The sequence below is a fragment of the Brachyistius frenatus genome, unplaced genomic scaffold (genome assembly GCF_029030835.1).
Source record: "Brachyistius frenatus isolate BFR_SWC_R1_liver_20210118 unplaced genomic scaffold, ASM2903083v1 Contig_40, whole genome shotgun sequence".
In the NCBI taxonomy this organism is placed as follows: Eukaryota; Metazoa; Chordata; class Actinopteri; family Embiotocidae; genus Brachyistius; species Brachyistius frenatus.
The window spans coordinates 98481-124785 of record NW_027210639.1 but is presented as its reverse complement, the minus strand read 5'-3'; the positions used below and the strand labels follow the sequence as shown (position 1 = coordinate 124785).

General features: G+C 40.3%; 1 protein-coding gene across 1 annotated transcript in view; it reads right to left on the bottom strand.

Moving 5' to 3' along the window:
* LOC138622925 (TGF-beta receptor type-2-like) overlaps window positions 1-20255 on the bottom strand; it is a 42605-nt gene extending 22350 nt beyond the window's left edge. Inside the window, exons 1-3 of the mRNA XM_069702075.1 lie at window positions 20046-20255; window positions 7328-7472; window positions 7049-7239 (exon numbers count right to left, since the gene is read on the bottom strand). Of these exons, the coding sequence (XP_069558176.1) occupies window positions 7049-7239; window positions 7328-7472; window positions 20046-20157 (448 nt within the window). The 5' untranslated portion in view covers window positions 20158-20255. The remainder of the gene's footprint in view (window positions 1-7048; window positions 7240-7327; window positions 7473-20045) is intronic.
* Window positions 20256-26305: the final 6050 nt, after the last annotated feature.

Genomic DNA, 26305 nt, shown 5'->3' with positions numbered 1-26305 from the left:
ATGTTGTCTAGAAATACCAGCTTAGTGGTGTTAAGATGCTGCTATAGTAGAACTTTGATTTTAAGTAAGTTAAGAGATGCGTGAAAATGAATATCTAAAAAAAGAGGCTTTACATGTTTTTACACGGAAACACAAGGGAACTTTCAAATTAAAAGCATTTCTCACTGCACATGTTGGTCTGATTGCTCAAATAAATATCAGCATTCAAGTGACTATGTCTTATAAAATAAAAGCACAGCAGCAGAAATTCTGTAGACTTCAAAACAAACTTCTTTTTTTTACTTCAACCACTTAAAATGGTCGTGTGGCTCACTTTTGGGTCGCAACACATCAGTTGAAAACCAATGTTCTGGAAATTCATGGGGCAAATTTCTTTTGTCCTGGCCCTTATTGACCCGAAATAGTCAAATTGATTCGAATAATAATCAGATTTAAAAATCTTATTAAGTCAAAAATGCTCAAATTGTCCAGTATACATGTTAAATAGGTACCTTTTGTTAAGACCAAACCTAAAAGAATAAGACTATTGGACTATGATGTGGCTGAAAACTCAACTTATATATATTTCCATTCACGTCTTCCAAATGTGTAAATATGTCACCATAGCAACCTTATGAAGTATAATTTGTGTTGAGACCTTTTTCTGATGTCCACAAGTGGCACAAAAAAGAAAAGAAAAAAGCAATAAATATAGTTTCAATATTATGTCACATATGTTTCTGGAGATCTATAGCTTCATTAAAAATATCTGATAAATGTTTGTACTGTGAATCAAATTTATTGCACTGTATGAATCTCATACTGAAAACAATGTAGAGCTGTTTACCATCTTCCCTGGTGGAGTTTGTAAACGTATATAAATAACCTGCCTTTATCTGGGCTGGTATCATATTCTGGAGGAGCGTGGAGGAATTCAGCCACAGGGAGGCTTGTAACGCTGAGTAAAAGTGAACATCGGGCTCACTATTTACTTGTTATGGTAACAGCACTGCCTTTACAACCTTCATAAACACGGGTCATATCTCTCTAGCGCTCAATCTCCTCACCACAACACCTATTCATCTCTTTGTTTCTGTCTCATCATTTACTTCCTCCTTTCATCTCAGGGGTCTCTGCCCTGGCTATCATTGTGTATTTTTGTTTCATTTAACTCTTTTTTTTATGCATCTAAGAGTTGGCTTGCTTGAGTCATTTCTCTGTAAAGCAGTCTGCTGTGTGACAGACTGACTGATGACAAGCCAAGATTCCACAGTTAAGGAGGAACTGTAAAAATACAAATGAAAACAGCACATCTTGGAACATGGAGAGACACTTTTATATGTCTTCTTCTCCTCTTCCTCTTTGCAGGCTGCACCAACAAGTCATTTCTTATTTTTATCTCTTCTTCTTCTTTATCATCAAAATAGAAAACACTCCACCTGCATACAAATCCCCATTTAATGTCAGGGTGGAAAATGGCATTCATCATTAATGATGTCAAAATAACCCATGAAATGACTCGGAGGAGATGAGGTGACATCTGTGAGAAAACATTGACTGTGTGAGCAAAGGAACCCATGCAAAAAATGAATTGGTTCTACCTTTCACCTCATCCCTCACAACGCATTCTTGGAAAAGCATGTAAAACTGACTTTCACAAGGGCACAGCTGTAAATACAAATAGCATGTTACTATGACAAGGCAGTATTTACTATTTGGGCCTCCCATTGGAACTCCTTTCCCATTGGAACTCTATCAGTTGCACATGTGTTTTGCTCCAAAACACATGTGCAACTGATAGAGTGAAAGGCTGCGTTAGTCTGCTCCGAATCATTTTTACAAGATCTTAATTAGAAGCAACTGCTGTGTCAGAGAGGTCCAGGTCTCTGAGAGTACGAGGGATCGTCTCCGACCGGTTTTAACACACCTGGCAAAATTACAGGAAAAGGACAGGACGTCAAAAACTAGGATTCAAAATGTGTGTGATTTCATTTTCATCATTTGTTTTTTTTTGCTCACACTGATATTCAGTGTCCACACAAACACGCAGAATAAAAACAAAAAATTCCATACACAAGGTCATAACATACCGGCAGCTGGAAGTCTGCTGTTGACAAGTAAAGTGACACTGCTATAGCAAAGATTTGGTTGATGACATTAATAAAATATTAATTATAAAAATGCTACTGTGGATAGGGAATGGTCATGGAATTATAAAGGAACAGGAAATGAACTGAGTGTTTTGTTGACTGACCAATCCACCCCTACCTTCTACCTATGCAGTTGTATGGCTCTATAACCATGTCAATGTCTCTCACATAATTACTCTGGCCAACAGAAGCCAGTTCTATTTGAATGCAAACATACAGTATCTATGTTGCATTGATGCACAACCACAAAGCTCAATAAATAATAATAGGTGGAATAATCTACTTTCACAAACAATTAATGAGGTTGTTTGTTGTTATGGGAGGTCAGTTTCCCAAATCCACAAATTAATAGCAAATGAAACTAACTGAAAAACAACTAACATGATCCAAAAAAAACTAACAAAAACTCATTTTAGTGAGTTAAGTACATTCACAGTTTATGAATGGTGTCCTTGGCCTTTCACCCAAGTTTCAGTGAAATATTTAACTTTAACTAACTGACCTCACATGGGGGCAGTGCAACACACTGTAAACAATAGCTTAACATAGGAAACAGCCTGCTTATTCAGTCGAATATGACTTCTCCTTTTAACTCTGTTTTGGACACCACCGACTCCGTACAGACTCTTTAGCTGCTAAAATGTTCAGTATGTTCATCAGCTCATCACTAATTTTGTCCGTTTGTGTTGGACAATAGTGTGAGTGGATTTATGAGGGTTTTTTAGCTGACAGCTTTGTCTTGCATCTGGAGAGGCTAATGAGAGCATCAAGAACAAACAAAAACAGTAAAGGTTTGGGCCCTAAAACCAAAACAACTAGCTGGGGCTAAAGCCCATCATAAAGATGGGAGAGCAGCAAAATTGGGTGATAATTTTATGTCGGCCCGTCAACGTAAGCGACACCTTTCGCATTATCTATAGTTATTTGATAAATGATTATTAAACTAAGCTTTAAAAATCAATTTTATTGCATGTATGCAGCACCAGCCCTTCATGCTGGATCAGGAGGGTTAATACCTCATGACTACATCTCTAAACTGAACCAACCCTTAGTTATGCTGTTATAGGCCGAGGCTGCTGGAGGACCTCATTACATGCTGATCTTCTTTTCTTTCCTCCTACTCTTTAACTGACTCATACCTCACCATCTTTTTCTCTCCCATAGCTTTTTCTTACTGTCTGTTGTCTCCATTCAGTTCCCTCGCTCACATAGTTTCTCTTCTTTCTTTTGCAGATGTCCCGTCATGGAGCTGCATGTCTCTGCCCTGTGCTTGTCGTCTCCACCAACAGCTCTTCTCTTCTATCTCTATGCTGTCCTTTTCTCTCTCTGCTCTCCTCTCACCCCAACCGGTCAAGGCAGATCTCTGAGCCTGGTTCTGTCAGAGGTTTCTTCCTGTTAAGGGGAGTTTTTCTTCCTTCTGTTGGAGGTTTTTCTCCCTTAAAGAGGAGGGTTTTTTTTTTCCCTCCTGGCTTATGTGGGAATTGTTGACTTGTTGGGTTTCTCTATAATATTGTAAAGTCTTGCTGTAAGGACTTTAATGTGTTAAGTGCCATGAAATAACCTGTGTTGTGATTTGGCGCTATATAAATACAATTGAATTGAATTGAATTGAATTGAATTGAATTGAATTGAATTGAATTGAATTGAATTGAATTGAATTGAATTGAATTGAATTGAATTAAACTGGACACAGCCATGCATTCAGTTTTAAGCAGCTCCGATAAACAGCAACTCTGATCTATTTTATCATCTTACAACACGTGTTTTCCCTATCTGAGTCACTTCTGACAGGTTCCTTGCTGAGCTGTCTGTCAAAACTAACAAGCTCTGTATGTGTTTGCTGCTATTGGATCACAATGTTCCCTCCCACATGGTGACATTTCTAACATCTGTTCGAATGCATAACCACACTTGCTCTCACACACGACAATCCCGCAAGTGCGACACTCAAGCAGTAAACCATATGCACAAATACTACTGCAAGCATGTCATCAGAATGTGATGCAGGGGAAGAACAATGCGCGGCATTCGCAGAGGGATCAGCCGTGGAAGTGGTCCAACAAACAAACAGGGACTTCCTGCTGCATGTGTCATCAATGGGAGGAAGGAACCACAACCCTTATCCTCAGGGGTCTCACTGTGTGTGTGTGTGTGTGTGTGTGTGTGTGTGTGTGTGTGTGTGTGTGTGTGTGTGTGTGCGTGCGTGCGTGCGTGCGTGCGTGCGTGCGTGCGTGCATTTTAAATAGAGATCAGACTTACAAAAATCAATTATGATTTACACGAACCACTGTACACATCCAGCCAGCTGTGGTCATGTAGCTAACTTAGTGCTCACAATATCGGTTTAATGGTAGCACATAGATACTCTGTTGGAGGAAACATACCAAAAAGGACCATATAGAAAAGATGCTACATTTAATGGGTTAGCCTTAAAGAGAATGCCAGACAATTTCCTCTTTTAATTAATAATAAAGAGCTGTTGGCTGGTGAACATGTTTGTAATCTATGCATATTAAGAGCTAAAGCTACAGTTCACCCAACTTGAAAGAAAACTGACTTCCTCACTTATCGCTAGTGGTGTGAATCATGCAGATTGGGTCGGCTTATTATCATGATCTCTACCTCCATGCAGTACAACAGAGGTGAATCAAATTGCATGTGTGGTGTTCACAGCATGAGCAAATTACTTTTCTAAAACTAGAAAGCCAAAACACTTTCCAGGATCAGTCTCCTCGTTTCTTATGTTAATCCACTGACATGTATTTATACAGTAGATTATTTCTTTGGTAAATTGCAGTTCTACTAAAAAGTTGTTTGAACCAGCTGTATGTTTCCATCCAAACTGCCTTTCTCCATCCATTAATGTTATGTGAATATTAAAGGTTTGTGTGTCGAGATAAACAGCTGTTGGTGCTGATTTTTTTTAATCCATTACATAGGGAGACTGTACAATACGATTACAAAACTGAAACGATACTAATGTTTGAAAAAGAATGTATAAAACAGGGAAATATGGCATTTAAGTTAATTTTGCATTTGACCTTTTCTGCAGGTATGTCTGGCTCTGCACCTGCATGCTTCTGATCTACAGCTCCAACCAGTCAAGGCTCATGACTGTCCACCTTTACCTGTTTGATCATCCGCTGGTCGATTATCAGACAGGTAAAGTGGAAACTTGCCCCAGATTCAAAGTTTGGATACAGTCCACAAACAGGCATGGATGTTCACGGCTACATATGACTACATGTAAGGGTGGGTGAACAGAGCATTTAAAGTCTGTAGCCTGAACTCAAAACAGCAGCGCTCTCTGAGTGAATCCATATCACAGGCCGTTATGTTGACTGTGCTTCAGTATCCCACATTATCTACAGCATGTACTGCATGTAAAGTATGTAAAAGAGACCGTTTAAGTCAGTGGAGTGGGAAGAGGAGGACTCTAATCCGCTTTCATAACACTGTAACATCGGAAGAGAAGAAGGTCGAAGTCCCATAACAGCAGATGGAGACTATCTCACTGTCTATCTTCACCACAGAGGTGTTCTGTGTCTACGCAGCCTGTTCACCATGTGCTGGAGATGTTTCTGATTTGAGCTAAACACAGACAGGAAACCATATGTCTGAGCTCTCCAGTGCGGCTGGGCTGCACAACCACACACACACATACACACACACACACACACACACACATTCAGAAGCTGAGACAGATTTTCTCTCAAAGCACAGAGCACACTGAGGATTCCCCGAATGTTGTTTATGTGTGATGTAAACACCACGTTTCTACTCCCTGGTTGTCATGACAGTTTATTCTCTGCTCATTTGACTAGACAGTCGCGACCGTGATGCGACCCCAAATAAAAATAACTTAACATGCTAAGATGCACACAGTTTTCCTTGTTAGAGGCTGGAGGAGGTGAGAAGATGACAGCGAAGAGGAATGATGATTGATTGGTAAACTAAACCAGTGATAGACCAGACTGTACTCAGATAAAATGGAGAATCTAAATAAGTATAGACAAAAGCACTTGTTTATTTACAAATGAAATATAAGAAAGGAATGCAGATGTGTTTTTCTCATAACTTGTTGATTTTATGGTTGATATGCAGATATGCAACAACAGCTGTGTAAACTTTGTCAAAGTGATCTGCTCTTCTGTTGTCATGCTTGAATACATTTTGGTTTGTGGATGGAGTTATCAAGATTTGCCTGTTTGTTTCCTGTGTAGTCAAATATATTCAGAGCAGATGTCATATATAAAATATATTTCTTTTAAAAAAATTAAAAAAAATTAAAAAAGACAATGGACCTGTATATTTGTGAGCAGTTTTTGAAGTTTCAAAGGAATAGCACAGTCACAGATAGTGTGGGGAAAGTTTTCAAGATTGAACAAATTGCTGGTTTTGGTCGTTATACATTATTTGCAGCCTTTAATGTAGCATCATTTGATTTCTTTGGACACTCAGGAACAGAAATGAGTTAATAAGAAGTTTTGGTGGGTGTGCTAGCAAGCAATTGCTTGTTTAAACGAGGGATGGGGCACAAATTTCGAATATTCGAATAGTCATTACAATCTACAAAATTGATTAGTATGTGCGACTATCATTCTTTCTTATTTTCCCTGCGTCTGGTTGTAATGCGTAAATCCTGTCAGAAGTGGCGGTAATGCGCCTAAAAGCTGCCTGCCAGCCAGCATTAAATAACATGGGGAGAAGAAGAACACGCTGCTTTTAGGAGCACGGAGCTTTGCGGTGGATATTCGATTTAAAATCTGATTAAACCATGTGAGAGGTGAAGTCTGAACTACAATAGCAAGTCTGTGTTCCATAAAACCAAAACATTGAGCTGACAGATTCTAAATCGGTACATCCACATCTCAGTGCAGCTTCAACATCGTCAGAGCATGGCGGTTTTGTGTACTTACTGGGGGAGAACAATAGTTTGTCGTTACACTCCTCTTCTGTACAGGAGCAGAAGTGAGCCATCCCGCTCGTCGTGTTCTTCTCCTTCATCACGCAGGTGGAGCTGTTGTAGTCATCCAGCATAACGCCGTACAGCGGCTTAGACGGGTTGTGGCACAGAGTTTCGATGAAGAAGGCTGTCTCATTCTTCCTCCTGCACGAGAGTAATATTTTGACAGTGTACACCTGAAGATCTATATCATCATCTCATAAATCCCAGCATTCTGCTCTGAGGTACCTACCAGATAGCGACACAGACCTCACTGATGTTATCGCAGATGGACGTGATGGAGCAGTTGGACATGCAGGTTCCTGTGCCGCTGCAAGAAGAAAGCTCCAGATCACAGAACTTACACAGCTGACTGAGGGTGTAGAAGGGGGGCATACCTGGAGATCACACACATAAACAACATACATCCGGTTGGCTTCACGCTTCCATCAAGTCCTGCTGTCACACTTTACAATTCTTCGGACTATTTTGTACAAATTATGTCTGTGTGCTCTTTGGTTTACAGGATGATATCTCGGTAACTTCTGGTCAGATTCTCATTCAAATTTGCTGGTCAGATTCAAAATCTCCAGAGAATTAAACCTAATGGTTTGGTGACCCCTTGACTTTTCCTGAAGAACAGAGGGTTCCAAACTGTTCAGACCACGTACCAATATGTACCAAACCAAATTCCTAGTACCACTGCCACAGACATTTTTTTCATTAAATAAAATTGACTAATTTACCCATAAAAAAGCTCCAGAAAGGCTACACAACAATGTAAGGCTACTGTTTCAAAGTCATAGAATAAATAAATTAATCAGAACGGATATATTCATACAATGGTATTAATTCTAATTCTAATTTTATTTAATAGAACTGAAACTTTAAATAGCTCACCAAAAGATATGCTGTGGTGTATTGGAGGGAAACATATTAATCTTCTAAATCCAATGACACAATAATAGGCCTAGTCCAAGTAAAATAAATGAATAATCAGCTCAAATCTGCTGCCTGTGTAGCTGACAAAAACATTTTCTTACGTTATTTATGATTTCTTGAACAATCTAAACTCTCACCATGTGTAATGATAATTCATATCATAAAAGCAACTCATGGTAGCATGTTAGTATAATTTTATTGTTGCTGGATTATTTATTGCCATATTTTCAGTTAGGCAGCTTTACCGATTACAGAAGTCTCGTTCCTTATGTAGTTATGGGAACACATTATTGCCAACAACCTACTGAGACGGTGAAATGGAAAAATCTTCGAGACAAAATAAATTGACGTAACAGAAAAGTATGTTTGACTTTAGTAAGATCAGTCTCTGACTGACAGAGAAATATCTCCTCAGCTGTCATAGAGCTTCATACTTTGCCTCAACCAGAAGAATGTCGATGTGTAACAACAATTCAACTCAAACTGTGACTGTGTGTGACAGTGAAGTAGACGATACATTCACCCTTAGATCCTGATCAGTCCTGTTTGATAATAATTAATGAAGTTACCACTTTTGTGTGTAAATGTGCATCACTTTCTGGCTCTGTAGATGCTTATATGGATGCTGCTTCTGTATGATACAGATATTTAATAAACTCAGAGGAAAGACTCCCTCAAACATCTGCAAGCAACGAACAAAACTTCAGCTCTCGACATGTTGTCAAAACATGTTATTTTCCTTATCGTTGAGTCTCATTAATCAAACATGTAAAACTTTGTCACAGTAAAATTGTGTTTTCATGAACATTTCAGTTTGTAATAAATATGAGCAACATGAATGAGGAAAAAACTCAACATACATGACAGATGTTTTGTGATTTTGAAGAGGTCTGCAAAATGATGTCACATACTGTACCTACTCTTCATAAAGGTCTGTTACGTTCTCCAACATTATTTAGATACATATCTGTCTCTTTAGCTGCTAAATGCTTCACTATGTTCAGCGACTGTGCTGTAAAGACTCTACAGTAACGGTCTCCGTCTAAATTTGGTGCTGAGCCGGCAGCATTCATTGGCTTTCAAGAGCTTTTTTTCTGAAAACAGCTGCTTTCATTGGTTGGAAATAATTAGAAGAGTGATCGTGAACAACTTTAAACCAAAACACTTAGCTGATGGACAATAAAAAGTTCTACAGAACTGAAAGCAACTGAAAGCAACTGAAAGGAACCGCAGGGTCCGCTGGGTATTCTCTTAATATGCATCACTTTTCACAATACCCACTTACACTGATCCATTGTAATGTAAAAATGTGTCAGTGCAGCTTTGTTCAGTCATAGATCTACATTTTTCGAATGTAATTCAAATCACCAGCTCTGGTCAGTCCCTGCCGAAGTTCACTGAGGTTTTTGGGTGTTTGCTGTAATCAAAAATAATTGAATTTGCAGTAACTTCATTAAAAAACTGTGATGCTATTTGGTGAATTTCATGGGATTTTTTTGGCTGTAAAATTGTGAGAATTGGCCAAAATTGCAAGAGGAGGAAAATTGTTTAGACTTTTTGTTAAACTACTATAAGAAAAAGGGCACGTGGGATGATAGTCCCACTGTACGTCACAGAAACACTGTGGCTGTAAATATTGTAGTTGTCATCTTTCTTCTGTTATTATAAGGCCGTGGGCTCACAGTTACAAAAATGTTTATATGTCAAAAAAGTGACGCAGCTTGACAATGAAGACAGTCTGTGACTGTAACATAGAATACACAGACTCCATCTTCTGTAAAAGTAAATGCTTTACTTCTTTTTTAAACAATATTAATTCAACACATCTCTTAAGGCTGTGTACGGCTCGTGTCATTTAAAACATCACTATTCTCATGATCAGACCACATTTCCCATTCACCAAGTTACTTCCTGTTTTGCAGTTTTTTTCTGGTCAATCAGCATGTGTTTAGTTTTAATGGTAGATGCTGAAGACACTTGCTGACCATATATTAGGGAATTATTTTTGTTCATAAAGGTTTTTGTATAGAAGCGCTTACTTTGTGATGCAATCATTCAGCAGAGATTCTGTTGAGTTTGTTTACTGCAGAGAAATTGAGGAAGCGTTGTAACTTTGCAGACCCCTGGAAAGATTGTGGAGATAAAATGAATTTGCTTTCATTGTTGTGACTGCAAAATTATGATTTACCGGAGTGTTTGTCTGGTATTCCAACAAATCAGTGATAAGAATCCCTGCTGCAAATAACAGAAACATTTAAATAGTGCCATACAGTGAACTACACATTGTAAAACACAGAGTAGGCTGGAGCCTCAGAAGGCATCAGCTGCCTGAATGCAATCAGGTTGGAACCATGAACAACTGTATACAGATTCTATCAAATCCAGGGCAACACCTCCTCCTCTGAGCTGCACTCTGTGCTTTGATCAAACACTGGAAATATGATAAAGGAGGCCTGAAGACGTGGCTGACCCCACTCAATGACAACCGAAACTGAATCAATACCCAGCCTGCGCCAAGTTACAACTTAAAATTTAAAAAAAAAAAAAATGTGTATACGCATCACCCCAAACCTCACAGGTTACATGGTCCGGTACATGCAAAACTATAAACTCCACATTTTAAATATTGTAGCGTCCCTGCTTGAGGAAGCCGCCAGACGGTACTCAGTTTTCTGGAAGTTTATTTGGAACAATACACAGGCTACTGTGGGCCGTAGCCAACGCCAGCACTACGGCTAATTCTTACCGGTAGCTCTACACAGCATGTCTTCGTCGCACACACCTTGAACTACTCTCACAACAAGCAAGGAGAACAGGACCTATTCCCCCCTTAGCTCCTGGCCAATCACAGGTGGCTGTCTCACCCTGCTCACCATCATAGGTACAGGAATGACTGACAGGTCTCACAGCTTATCTAAATAGAGCAACAAAAAGCATGAACACTTTAACATTTTGAACAGTTAACCTAACATGTCACCCAGGCTGTTACAATATGTTTTGAGGTCATTTTCAAGGGAACCTTCTAAACCTCCAAGCACCTTTGAAATTCCTTCCAAACAACTATTCAAAAGGTATTTCCTGAATGAACTGCTAAATTAAGAACTTTTTTTTTTATATATATATATATTCTATTGATGCATTAAAGACATTGTTGAGTGTTTTATGGTCTTTTGTGAGCTCTTCAGACTTTGTGGAAGTAAAAGATGAACGGAGAGAAAAAGTCTAATTTTGTAGTCAAATCCATCTAACAAATGATTCACAAGGTTTCCCCCCCAAAAACAACCAAAAATATGACTCATAATTTTGCTAATTATAATCCCAGGCACAGACCTAGAAGTGGCAATGACTCCACATGACCTGGTTTGTCATTTACTAGATGCATGAAGCTTTTCATGTTTACCAAGTTAGAACTGAAATCAGTGTTCATGTTCCTGCTTTAGAAATGTCCTTTATAACCATTCATGAATAAATAATCAGCCCTCAGATATGGGTACATCGTTCTACATTGTCTGTCTGGCTCATTTAGAGGTGTTGCTTGCAGTCGCGTGCTGCCTCTGGGCTGCGGTGTAATCAGTCAAATCGTATCCCTGTCATTCTCCTTGCATGACTCCCACCGCCTCCAACTCAGTGATCTCCCTCTCTGCTCTGGGACCTGTTCAGACTTGTCTCTCTGACTCCAAGCACCATGACTGCAGGCTTAGACTAGACTACAAAAAAAAGGAAAACACGGAATCCACATTAACCTGTGTTAGTCTGAAGTTTGCAAAGATGAAATATGCCCATGAAAGCTTTATTTTGAAATTTAGAAAGCGAAGGAAGGTTTTTCTTCATGTGGGTTTGTGTTTAAATAATCTTGCCTTGCTGGGTGGGACAGGAGCTGTGTGTGTAGTCTGCAGATGTTGAAGAAGGGTGGATTCAGTCAGAAAAAGCCATCCTTCTGCCGGGAGGTCTTGAGTTTAAACCTTCATGTCGCCAGACATTTAGCCTGGATCAGCTTCACTGAGCAGGACCCTGAATTCCTGCAGCTCTGCACCACGTATATCAGCTTTTCCAACACTTCTATTTGAAATGAACACCAGCGCTGGCTTCTACTTTAAGTCCTGATGACGCATGAGGTAGCTGCTCCAACACTTCATTCTTTAACTCAATGCAGTAATTGCTAAATTAGTGAAATGTGTTTCTGCGTTTTGCCATTCATTTTCTAAAATACACTACAACACAATTTACTGTAGTTTAAATGCGGCCTGATTTAAATAGTTTTTGTAGTAAGTTCAGTACGTTTTTGGACAGTTACACATTTTTTGCAGTCTTCAGGTTCTGTGTTTCAGCACTTTTAATTTAAAATGAAATAATAGATGCTGCGTTGAATTGCAAAGTTTTAGATTTAAATATATAATGAAAGACGTGTATGAGAGATGTATTTACACACAATGCCCAAAGTGTAACCTTCACAGGTAGTTGGACACTTGGCTATTAAACTATTGTTGTGTTGTTTCAATGTTAGCTCGAGCACAAAGCAGCTCACACATGACTCATGGAGTGAGAGTTGCATCTTACATTGAGGTGGAGTACTGTTAATAAGAGTTAAAAAAAAAAAGGTGACCTTGCAAGATATCAAAGCTGGCTAGTTTGTGAAAGTAGACAGTGAGGTTTATTCTAAAAAAAAAAGTAGGTATGCAAGCTTTGTAGATGAGCGGAAAATAATTTGCATGGTGCATACACACTGTACGGAAACAAACCGTTTATTCATCGAGCAAATTACAGATGTAGGTGAACATGTTTCTCTGTCAATGATGAAGTAAAGACTTCAGAAAACAAAGATGCAAACTCCTGTTGAGCCTCAAAATCAGAATGAGCTGGTTGTAGTTTAAAGAAGAAGAAAAAAAAACAATGTAAAAAAAGAAACCAGGATGTTGGAAGAAAACGATAGAAAAAAGGAAAGGGTGGAGAAAAAAAAAACAGAAAAGCTCATAACCCAAAGAATTCCACCTCAACTGTCCAATATGGCCGCGCTTCTGCTATGGTTTGGATTGTTCAAGCATGTATTGCTACCATGCCGGCAATTGTGATTTCCTGATGATTTCACCGCTGATATTTTATCATCAGCAGAATAGATTGCATGAAGAGGTGGAATATCCTCGATTCAGTCATTCTCCTGAACTCAGTGGGATCGAGCTGCAGTCAACTTGCTGAAGACCAGACGAGAGGCAGACTGCAGAACGAGATGAGCTGAAGGTGTAGAGGTCTGGAAGAGCATTGGCAAAGAAGGTACAAAGAGTCCGTCTATGTCTTGAATATATGATGTTTTTGTTTGATTTCATGAGTATCTTTTTAATTACTTTTGAACCTGAACTAAGTGCATGATGGACCACCAGAACACATATGGTTAGACCCGACTAGTCAGTGACTGAAGCATGAATGCTAAGAGTTGAATCCAAACGTGACTTCAGCTCCCTGCCTGATCTAACGCTGTGCACCGCTGTAAATCTTACTGATATTATCCCCTTTAGTATCATCATCATCATCAAAATGTTCTGTTTAAAAACTTTCTGATGAATACTTTCGACTTAAGAGACTCCTCCACAGAGTGAGTAAAGAAAAGAGAACAGCTGATATGACTGATTGCCACTCCGCCTCCATGAAAGGAGCCCTTCTTCTGCAAACAACAGCAACGGTCCTCAAACGGTCTCAAATCCAACACACAGACAAAACAACTGCAGTCTTTGCTATCGTAGAATCAGTCAACACGGCGGTACGTCTGCAGAGACACACGCTGTGAAACTCAACCGGACCAGAAAGGATTTCAGGTTTTGCCCTCCCGACACGTCGTCCAACTCCAGCAGTTCTCCTTTAAGAGCTCCGATTCCCCACTACAGTGTGTGTTTACACTGGTGGGAGTGTGCGGTCATGTGACACTCGATCATAGTCTGCACAGGCCGGGTTACTACAGTTAATCTACTTTCAAGATGAATTCTGTCACACAGAGTCTAGAGCATGAAATAGCAGAGGGCTGACACCCACACACGAGCTCAGAGACAAATAAAACGTGCTAATTTAGTGCACCAAAGTGGCGCAGAGACGACATGGATGTGGATGAGGAACCGGGGTTAGAGTTTCACTCTGCAGCCATTGAACTCTCTTTTGTTATGTATTACACATCATGAGCTCAGTAAGTCGTTAGTGGTGTTGATTAATCTTTATTGTACCGTTATACAATACAGATCAAGAGCTCTGCAACCAATAGCCTGTTTTTTTAGTCGGTTTACTTTTGTTGTCGGGGATACACTCTGTAACTGTTTATTTACCCTCAATACCTCTTTACAGTCTTTTTAAAGTCTCAGCACACATCCTAGCTGTCTTTTAGATAGATAGATAAGGCTTTATTAATCCCACAGTGGGGACATTTTGTAAATTTAAATAATTCTAAAGGGATAGTTCAACATTTTAGGAGATTTTTTTGGCTTTCTCCAAGAATGAGATTTTGTTTGAGCTATAGTCAGACTACTTTTAAGGCTGCTTGGCAAGAAGATCTGAATCAGTGGGACGAGCTAGTCTGGCTCTGTCTACACTGGAATGACGTCCACTCATACCTCTGAGGTAGAGATTGACAACCAGGGGTATTTGTGTCGAGGAATCAAGGACCAAATCATCCTGGCCAGAAGACTGGGTCGGACCATTTCTGAAGTGAGATGCTCCCAGTCAGCCGGGGTAAGTAACTGCAGACTGTGGTATGAGGAGGGACAACAAATAAACTGCTCATAAGTCTGCGGTAGCTGCAGCCCTCAAATTACACCACTGCTGCTAAACTCTTGTTCGCAGACACCACAGAGCCCCTTCAGACGTCCTGTAGAGTCCATGTCTTGGCAGGTTGGAGCTGTTTTGGTGGCACGCAAAGGACCAACAGCATGTTCTGCAGGGTTGGTCAGACTGTTTTGGCTCATTGATGTACATTGTACGTTTCTCTACATCAGTGAACAAATAATAAAAACACTTAACAGGCTTTGAAGACAGGGTTGACATTTAAGCCCATTCCTTTGTGGTGTTGCTTTGGTCTTTAAAAAAAAAGGTCACCAAGAACCATGTTGAACTCCAAACAATGATCTTCTTGCAGAATAAACTGTTATATTCCATATTAGCATTATTTATTCAATTCTATCATGTGACAAGATACAGTATATATTTTTGTCAAAGTATGTCATTTAAAGGCATAAGTGTTGATTCTATGGCAAGGTGGGCATTTTGGTAAATATATCATATTCAAAACAAAAAAGCGTGTTACGATCTCCCTCCAGTGAGACCAGAGGGGTTTACTATGAAGCAAGTTCAACATATCCAGGCTTTCTTTGTCTGAGCTGCTCAACAAAGTGGAAACTCTCAGTCCGAGATAATCGGTCATACGATGGTGGTTATCAACCTTCTCTGTTAACTCAGGCTTTCTGCTTTCGGCTCTGAGTGCGTTCACATTAAAGAGGAGATGTTTGCAGCATCTGACCAATCAAAAACACGGAAAAGTGTACTGACAGCAGAACTACATATTTTAAAAGCGAGAAGCAAACTATAATTTATAAAGTGAACTCACAAATCCACACTGAAAGTAGCACAGCTGCAGCTGCTAAATGATGGAAGGATGTGATGTGGAAAAAAAAAATCGCAGACTGTGTGAATATAGCCCAAGTTGAAATACTTATAATTTCACCTTAGCATAATGTGCACGGAAAGATTGGACAAATTACATGTGCGGATTTCATTAAATTAATCTATTATTAGATGTATTCTCATGATGTGTATGAACGTTTTAGTCTTATGATTTCAAACGGACTGAGGAGCAAATATGAAATACATATAAAATCATAATTCAAAGCGGTAGGTGAGTTTACTATCGTATCTTGTAAGTATAAGTGCGATGCTTTAGTGCATCAATCAGTCCCTGATGCACAATGATATCAGTAAAAAACACAATGACATTAATCTGCATAAAAATCAACAGAGAAAGACACCGAGGTTTGTCGGTGTCTGAACACTCTGATCTGTTCCGTTGCAAGCAACAGTGCAGACAGTCTGTCCTAAAGAACTGATTTGAGAATAAAATCTGATTGGCCTGCAGTCTCACTAAAGCCTTTTTGTTTTGTATAAACCAACAAGAAAACATCTTCATCTATAAGCTTTAGAAGTGCAGATTATCAGATTTTGTTATGCTTTTGGACAGTGCCAAGCCAGCTGTTGCTCCAGGTTTCCGGTCTTAATGGTAAGCTAACAGTCTCCTGCCTATATATAATATGTGGATATACATCAACCTTCTCATCTAACTCTTGACAGGATCTGAGCATATTTTCCAAAGTGTCAAGCTATTGTTACAGGTGTAAATGTTGTGAATAAGTTCAAATACCTTAAGCGTTGACAGTTTCTTTTCATTGCCTATAACAGCCCATAAAAATCATAAAAATAGTCTTCTATCACACCCAATGTCCACTACCATCATCTAAATGTCAAATGTGTGTATGAAAACATAAACACAAAGTCAAGCTTATTTTTCTGGGGCTACAAAGAGCATGTTATCCCATCGACTGATATGTCCCTCTCTGCTTCCCTTCAGTTCCAAACCACTGAGGATGTGAGCTCACAGTGATCGGGAGGACAGACAGGAAACCTGCCGGCAGTTTATCACCCGTTCACAGGAAAGACTGCTGCGATCTGTTCAAATGTGACTGGAAAAAGTGCAAATCTGCACACCAGGCAAGCTTTCTACAGCTTTGTGTCGCTTTTGTATGCCAACGAGGATTTAGAGATACTCAAAAATGAAAATGTGATTCGAGTTGTTTGAATTTGTCCTGCTGCGAGGTCACTCAATCAAACCTGGTCAAACCATACCTTCAATGTCTTTAAGTCTTTATATTTTAGTTGTCATACATTTTTCATATATGGAAAAAGCCTTGAAACCAAGCTTTTCGGGTTTGGTACAGGTTGAGTTTTAAACTGTGTTTTCAGGTGTCGACGTGATAGTTTAATGAGCACACATTCCAGCGTGAAGCTCCGCTTGTTCCAAATCTGAGTTTATAAAACCCCTGACATGGATTTTATCATAGACACTTTTCTGGAGCAATGCAGCACCAGAAATGAAAATGTGAAAACATCTGAGTCCTTCTGCTTTTGGGTCTAATCCTGTCACTGAAACGAGCAGAGACAACTGGCAAGAGGCTGCTCAGGGCTACATAACTGCCGCAGCAGGCGGCTCGGCTCTCCCCCTCTGCCCCTGAAAGTTATCCTCAACCTCCCTCAACCCACCTCTCTCTCCAGCTCGGCCCTAATCCTCTCTCCCCTTTTGTGTCTTCCTCCCCTTTAACTCCCTCTCAGGTTCCCCTTGGCGTCCGTCCCTCCTCCTTCTCTTTGACCCAGAAGATTCAGAGGAGCAACTTGAGGGCGGGAAGTCGACTAATATGGTAAAAATATCAAAGGAGACACTTCAGAGGGGTTAAAGTGGGTGACCCTTCCTCTGCTCTTCTTCACGCTAAAGCCCAGTAAAGTCAGTGTAAACACAGTTGGAGCTTTGCAGAACGGCACAGGAGCCCACACATGCAAACTGCTTCAAACAGTGAGAGGAGCTCTCAAGGGGCTCAAACTGCTTACCTACATTTGATCTTCTGTCATATAAATGCACACAAAGTACAAAAGAGAATCCCTCTGTGGCCTTCCCTCTTTTCATAAAGCTAACCATTTCCTTTTCAATCTCCTGTCTTGACTGTCGCCTTCAAAATAGCGCAGGAATCGGGAAATGCGCAAGTGCACAGTGGTCTCTGCCCCGATGAAGATTCCCTGGAAAGGAAGGAAGATGCAACCTTCCTGTGCCAACCCACCGAGCGGATGAATATCAACATCAATTGAAACCAAATAAAGAAGCAAAAGATAAAACAACACAGTGCAGCCCTGGTGTTTGGATTACCAAAAGTGTCAAGCTGCTCTAGTGCTGTTGGAGTGGCGGGCAGCTTCCTGCAGCCCGAGGAGCTCCAGAGATGTCAGAGCGGTTGGGAGAGTATGTTTGTGTGTGTGTGTGTGTGTGTGTGTGTGTGTGTGTGTGTGTGTGTGTGTGTGTGTGTGTGTGTGTGTGTGTGTGTGTGTGTGTGTGTGTGTGTGTGTGTGTGTGTGTGTGTGTGTGTGTGTGTGTACATGGTGGCGAGTATGGGGGCATGTGGGTGGAAGTTTGTGTCTTCTTGTGCATGTGTGTGTCTATTTGCGACACATAATGCAGCAGGACCACACAGTACTTCTGGTATGTGGGATTTCCAGGTTGAAAATAGGCAGAGCCGTGGGACGAGATGAGGAACAAACAGCAGAGAGATGGGAAAAGGGAAGGAGAAGACACAAAACTACATTTCTTGAATTTCTTTCACATTATTTGAATCCGTTCAACTCTTCAAAATTGTGTTCCTTCTAACCACCTGTCCAACAAGCAGGGGGACATTTCTGTGGTTTACTGAAATGGGAGTGTCATGGTCTGACATGGAAAGTGGCCAAGTCCATTAAATCGGCACTCTTAGCACATGAAAGGGAAAGTAGCACAACTTTTTATCATTAAAAAAAACACTTTTTTTACTCTGACCACATGGAAAGTGAGGAACTGGGGTGATACAATAAGTAAGCATTCAGTCAAACAGTGTTCAATCATGAGGAATGTATTTCAAATATTGTTTAATCTGGTAAAATGGTGCAGCCACAAAACATGATTTAACATGATATGGCTTCAATAAATAGCTGAAACAAACTAAGAATGCCTTTCCCTTACTTTAAACGGGTATTACAGAAATTTAGCATCTTACTTTTAACAAAGTATGACCACACAAGAAGAACAATGACCAAAATCAAAGGAGCAGGAGAAGACAGCCTCTTAATCCCGAAAAGGACTCCAACTTCAAGATCCTTCAAGATCCTTCTTCCAATTATGCAACTGGCTAGTGTCTTTCGTTAGAAACCATCTCTGTTTACAGCCCGCATCTTTCCAGCAAAATGTCCCTGATGTTTGATTAAAAAGTTATTCTCACTTAAAGCCCAATCCATGCAGTGAACTTTCTGTGTAAAATGAGTGGGGAGTTACTCAAAAGGAACTTTAAGTTAAGGAGTCCAGATGTCCCGTCCTGGGGGTGCATGTATCTGCTCTGCGCTTGTCGTCTCCACCAACAGTTCTTCTCTTCTATCTCTATGCTGTCCTTTTCTCTCTCTGCTCTCCTCTCACCCCAACCGGTGGAGGCAGATGCTCCGCCCACCTCTGATCCTGGTTCTGTTGGAGGTTTCTTCCTGTTAAGAGGGAGTTTTTCTTCCCTCTGTTGGAGGTTTTTCTCCCTTAAAGAGGAGTTTTTTTTCCCTCCTAGCTTATGTGGGAATTGTTGAATTGTTGAGTTTCTCTGTATAATATTGTAAAGTCTTGTTGTAAGGACTTGAATGTGTTGAGTGCCATGAAATAACCTGTGTTGTGATTTGGCGCTATATAAATAAAGTTGAATTGAATTGAGTTGCAGGAAGATGTATGAAACACAACTAATTAGGGCCGGAGCATCGGTGCGAAAGCGTTTTGCATTTCTCCACTATTTTTACTTATTTTTGGAAAATATAACTTCCTTAGACATATTGTTAAAAATAACGTTTCAATCCATGTGCAGCTTCTGACTTCATTATAACAAATAACTTGGCGATAGTTAGAACCTTGAAGTTCTCTAATCTGAGAGTCCTGCTGTTTTAAAATGAAAGGTCATCTATAGTGGAAGAAAAACCAACCTCTCCTCTGTGGACATACACGTGTGTGCATTAGCCTTAGAGAGCATAGCTGAGCAGTGTATCAGTATGAGTCACCTGTTGCGCCTGGCTGTTCTCGGCTCTCCGGAGAGCCATGCGTAACGGGCTGAGAGGAAACTTTCCCAGGCTCGCTCCAAATACAGAAGACCAAGTTTAGCTTAAATAGGCCTGCACTGAGTTTAACATTAGTGAGGAATAGAGTGAGTTAATGGCGGTGTTTCTTCAAGTTTAGGATATGCTTAACTCACCGGCAGTCCCGTGCTCCAGCAGCGTAGAAAAGAAAAAGAGCGACAAAGCTCCCCGTAAAGATAAAACGCAGCGCCGTGCCTCCATGTTTCCGTGTCCTCTGACGATTATCATTCACATTAAATATATTGAAAAAAAAAGAGTCCAGTGGAGAGAATAAAGTTTGGGTGTCCGCTGTGCGGTGCGCTCCACTCCGCTCAGCAGCTGGAGAGTCACTGCTGAACACACACACACACACACACACACACACACACACACACACACACACACACACACACACACACATAAACACACACACTCTGCTCAAGACAGGAAACAGGAGGGAGGGAGGGAGGACTCTCTCTCTCTCGCTCACTCTCTCTCTCTCTTTGTGCACGTGTGTGTGCACGCGCGTGTGTGTCTAATTGCCTTCCCAAAACGGAACAGTAAACAGCTCTTTATACATTTACATAAACTCAGGGCGTGTAAAGTTGCCAACCAGCTTTCTGGAATATCACTGTGGCCCACCTTTTGTTTATTTCAAGAAATTGTAGACTTTTAGCTTAAGAAACACAGACTGAAGTGGAAACAGAATAACAGGATTCATTAGTATATTTTATTTGGTTAGATATACAAATTGAATGTTGACTTTTAGAGAAAGGATGTATTTTTAAAGACATATTTACATAGTTATTATTCACATATTTATAGCCTCTCTTTTTTCAAATTAGTATGTATGCATTTTGAAGATTTTACTGCCAACAAACCTCTGATCAAAAATAAGATTCTGACTAATATAAATTGATCCAGAACTTTTACTTCAGTACTTCTATCACTATTTAAAAATGACACTGGTACTATGTCTAGGGATCACATTTCCACTCTGCCTGCCAGAGAACACAGACTAGATAAAAAAAAAAGTTGAATTTGATCCTTCGTTAATCACGTCACGTCAGTCTTCCCTCGTATAAAGTGGTGCCATAGAGCCTTTCTATCAGGATCTTTTTTAGGACGTAACAGGGGGAAACAAAATCGGCGATAAGAGTTTTTCACATCATTGTTGGTGCAACTTACTACAAAGCAACTGTTCGGCATAGCATTATTATTTAAACTGGTTAGTTTAAAACAGACTTTTGGAGAAAAGTCTCAGCTTCCTCCAATTCTCCGTTGCTGTCAATGCAGTATCGATTAGACCGGCATTTTATCATCCAGGGCAGACTCTCATCACCACGGCCCTTTCTGGGGGGAAAACAAACCTGCTTACTGCATTTACAGCACCAAAATCTGAGGTGTGCCCTCAAAACCCGGTCATTTCAGTATTTTTTATTGTGGAAAATCTCCCCTCTGTCTGTCACCTGTGTCTGCTCCACACCGTGTCAGTGCAGCAGAGATGGAGCTCCGCCCCCAACAGTGAGACAGAAATCAGAGGACAGAAACCCAGCAGAGACTTTCACGCTGCGCTGGAAAGAAACGGGTGCTCATAAAATTTGGTAAATAAAACAAAGTTCATATTTTTGGCTGGACCGCAACAGCAGGACCAAAACTATAGAGAGAGCGTCTGTCACTGAGTGAGTGAGGGATCATAGTTACACTGCTGGTCGGTTAAACATTTCGACTTTTCAAATTTAAAAGTCTTCCAGTTTCACACTGGGTCAAGCCATATACTAGATTTTGTTGTAGTTCATAGCATTCCATTCCAGCGTTTCCTATCTGTGAGTTTATCAGTGTATGACCTGAGTTTTTGTCATTTTGGATCTGTCTTTGCCTACCCCTTGCCTGTACTTCTGCCTGAGTGGATTGGTTACTGTTTTTTGACTTCTGGAATGGTTTTGACTCTGCCTTTTGGATTATTCACTAGACACTGTTGCCTGTGGTTGTTCTGAACTGTCTTCAGTAAAATCTGTTAACTAAAGCTGTTTCCTATTCATGCTGTTGACTCCTCTATTTCCTGCCCTGTTACAACAGGCCTTTCATGCCCTCCTCAGAATGAACTGTATTATCTTTGGTGATCTCTCCATGGGTCACATCTTCTAAAAAACTATTTCTCATAATATTTTCTATTTATTAAACCTGAAGTAGTCATCTCATTCTGTAAGGACATCAGCAAATTGATTTTACAACCTTCCGTCCTCATTGAACCGCTTGTGTTATACACTCCTCCCAGATTGGTCTCAGTATTGTCGTGGAGGTGTGTTAAAGTCACACACTCATTCCTGCCGCTTTCCCAACTACTTTCTATCCATTTCACGGAAGGTCAGTTTCAGACGCTTTCAGCGGCAGCTCTGTATTCATTCACAGCAAACAACCTGCAGGCGGCCGGCGGTGTCACCTCTCTGCAGGTTTTCTGCACATGGCCTCTTTCATTCCTGTCCTGCACCAACATTTGATTGTGAGCATCATTGTGACGTTGGATTCTGAACCTGATCTGTCCGGCTTGATGAGCTTTGCCTGTGAATGTGAGCTGGTGGTTCTCTCCAGGTGAGACGGTTTCAGGCATGTCAGCTGGGATGTTCTTCACACACTCAGTGGTTTGTTGTTGTTTTATAGATTTGAAGCGATATAATAATTAAATCAATGCAACTGAGCCAAATGGGATGAGTGGAAATAAATGTTCCTTTTGGCCACGGGCTTCGAGAGGCACAAGCAGTTGTGGACAAGACTGAGTAAACAGACAGAGGGAGAGAGGAGGAGGAGGTGGATGGAGGGAGGAAGGGAGGACAGGAGGTTTGGACAAGGAGGGAGATGTGGGTCAAGATGGTTCACTGTGTGCAGACATCACAGAAGCAAAGACAATATCTCCTTGACAACAGCAAACCACACCGAGCATCAGCACCACCTGAGGAAAATTCAGTCCCTGAAGGTACAGTCTGTTTGGAAGTGGAATTGTCATTAACTTCCGATGGTTGTAAAGGAACAACACAATTAATAACAGACACATTTGGTGATAAGTACAATTTAATTTTCATTTTGCTCATTTGTCAACAAAACAACAGTTTCAGAAGTAAAAGTTCTGTTTTATTCAGTGCTTCAGTCTTTTAGATAAAAAAAAAAAAATCCAAACAAACTAAAGTGCGCAGCCCCGGAGTGGCCAAAAAGAATAAAAAAGATGTAATCATGGCCACAAGATATCATTTCATGCGCAATAATTAATTAAAAAGTTGAATTATATTGTTGGGAATATGCTAACTTTGAGGATGCTGTTGACTTTATAGATGGTTAACTGACAGTTGAAGCAGGTGCAGTGCACTTTGTGAGTAACCAGAGTAATCAGAGAAACCCTGTTGTGCTTTGTTGTCTCTCTATATATAAACTTATCTTGTGCGCTCAAACTAATTAAAACGTACGCATGCAATGCTATCTTGTGGCCACGATTTAGTATCTCATGGCCTTGATTTAGTAATCCGTGACCACAATTAATTTTTTATAACAGTCTGATTTTAACACCAAGGTAAAAAAAAAAAAAGAGAAGACCGTTCCTTACTTCATACTTCTTTACTTCATACTACTTAGTAGATACGTGTCCATGTGATGGTCAGGTACAGAGGGGGAACCATGACTCAGCATTAGTGGAACACCAGATGTTTACTGGTGACTGTGTTTCACCTCCATTTCCTGCATCTCCACTTCTTGTTTTCTGCATCTCCAACTGTTCCATCAGATTAAATCAGTCTCGTGTATTTAGACAATACCCAGGATCAGAAAGAATACGAACTCTGAGGCGTTTGAAAACTCAGTGTCAGTGATGTTTGGAAGAATTTATTCCAAAGGCAGCACCGGGGTCAGACTGAAAGGGGTTGAATATCTTTGAGCAGAGCTCTGAATCGTTTCAATTCATCACACATGACATTTTCTGTGCTTGGGAGGAACCCAATTTGTTTTTTATGTGCAACAAGCTAAATTATGGACATCAACATGAGTCAGAAAGCTGAATGCCAACATAAGCACCACCTCATCCCTGGTAATGATGATAATGGTGATAATGATGATGTGTGGGAATCGCTGCCAGCCACAGCATTGATCTCCTGCCTGCTGAGTTATAAAAAAAAAAAAAAGTCTGGAATAAAAATGTCAAATGTGGAAGGACAATTGGTTTTTAGTTAAGCTGATGTGAGTTTTAATCATCTAATGTGGGATTTGGTGGCTTTTTTAATTATATAGATATTTTCTAATTGGATTTATTGTCCCATAAAGGCCACGAGGTTGTCCTAAAGTAAAGGTTTTATTAAAGGTTCAATGTGTAGGATTTAGGTAGATCTTTTGACAGAAATGGAATATAATATTCATAATTATGTTTTTATTACTGTGCAATCCCCTAAAACTATGAATCAGGATTTTTTTTTTTTTTTTTTTACCTCAGAACGAGCCTTTGATGTAAAAACAGAAAGCGAGTCTTGCCCCGTGGAGCCAGCCATGTCACAGTGCCATGTTTCTACAGTAGCCCTGAAGGGACAAACCAAACACTGGCTCTAGAAACGGCCTCTTGTGTTACAGACAGTTGATGGCAATCATTGACTGTACTGTATACAGAAGTGGACGTAGCTTCAGGGTCTGAACCAATGCGGAGGTGTCTTACCCTGTAATACCACAGATTGCTCCTCTCGTGAAATTCGTATTACTTTTATGTCGGTCCATCAGCAAATAATCCCGTCATTACTTAGAAAATAAGATTAGGGGCGGCACGGTGGTGCAGTGGTTAGCATTGTCGCCTCACAGCAAAAAGGTTCTGGGTTCGAATCCGGTCCTGGGCCTTTCTGGACGGAGTTTGCATGTTCTCCCCGTGCTTGCGTGGGTTCTCTCCGGGTTCTCCGGCTTCCTCCCATCATCCAAAAACATGCACCTCAGGTCAGGTTACCTGGCGCCGCGCTAGTGGCAGCCTGTTGCAGCAGCTCCCCCCTGAGAGCCCCCCCGCTGTAGCGAAGAAATTTAATTAATAAAGTGAAATAAAAAAAATAAAAATTCAAAAGGCTGTTTGATTGACAGGTCTGTGGTGCAGTCAGGTTACAGCTATCAGTGGGCGGGACCTGTTATCACCGTGTTTCTAATCAGATCGAGACAGATCCAGTACTCGCTCCTCCCCAGCTCGCCCAAATATGGTCACTACATGCTCCAAACCAATTGGAATTAGCAAAATGGCGGCAGCCAAAATCTAAACTTGAAGCTTCATAACGGCCGTTCATAAACCAATCGGTGACGTCGCTGCTGGTTGCCACTTGGTGGCAATCTGTAACCTCACCAAAGGATTCCCCTAAATCCCACAAACTGCACTTTTAAATACAATAAATATCTTTATTAGAACCCTACTAACCAAAAGTGAAATTTCCAAAGCCTGACTGAGATGTTAGTTGTTAAAAAAGAAAACAACTCAACCTTACAGACATTCGGTTGACAGGGTGGAAAATACAGCTCATTGTTATGTAAAAGTAAAACAAGATCCTCAGTGACGTTGACAACAGTATCTACAGCTTAATTATAATACTAGTAACAGGAAAGAATGGTGCTGTTGGTTATTTCAGGTCTTTTCATTATAGTATGCACAGTGCAGTGTGGTATCTGTGACTTTGTACTGTCCTTTGTCAGGAGCTACTACAAAAAAGAGAGAGAGAGCTGCAGCAGCTAAAAATAGTCCAGTGGGAGCATCTAATGAAGATGTCATACATTTATATTATAAATTTATGCATAAGTTTATGCTTCTTAATGATTTTTTTTTTTTTTAAACTCCAGCAAGGTGATTGTGTTTTTGCTCCTACTGGTTGGTCAGATAATTGTTAGCAGAGGAAACATTTAGTGTCATGTTGTTCAATGAAAACTGGTGTAAAGTGAGTCCAAGCAACAAATGAGTGCTGTTTTGCATTTCTGACTGGAATAAATTCTGAATTTTTTCTGAAATTTCTGAAGTTGTTTTGAATATCTTTTTCATAACAATCATCTTCTTAACTTAGACTGGGATTGATTAACATTTCTCTACTTTCCTCAGATGGCACCTGATAAAGTCAGATGAGAAATCTAGCTTATGTATATGGGCTTTATCTACAGACAAGTATTTCTATGAATTTCTGTTGCTCATTTTCTCTCAAGTCTATTCGTCCCTGCTGGGATTGCAGCTGAAAGAATAATACACAAATTGTCATGCATGCCATAAACATCGAAGTAACACGTCAATTTAATGGAATGTAATTATGGTCACATATATTTGTGCACTAATGATGGAACAGTTATATAGGCCTATTCATTTCGGCATTAACACAGCGAGATCAGGAAACCCTGGGTTCACTCAGCCATTGCG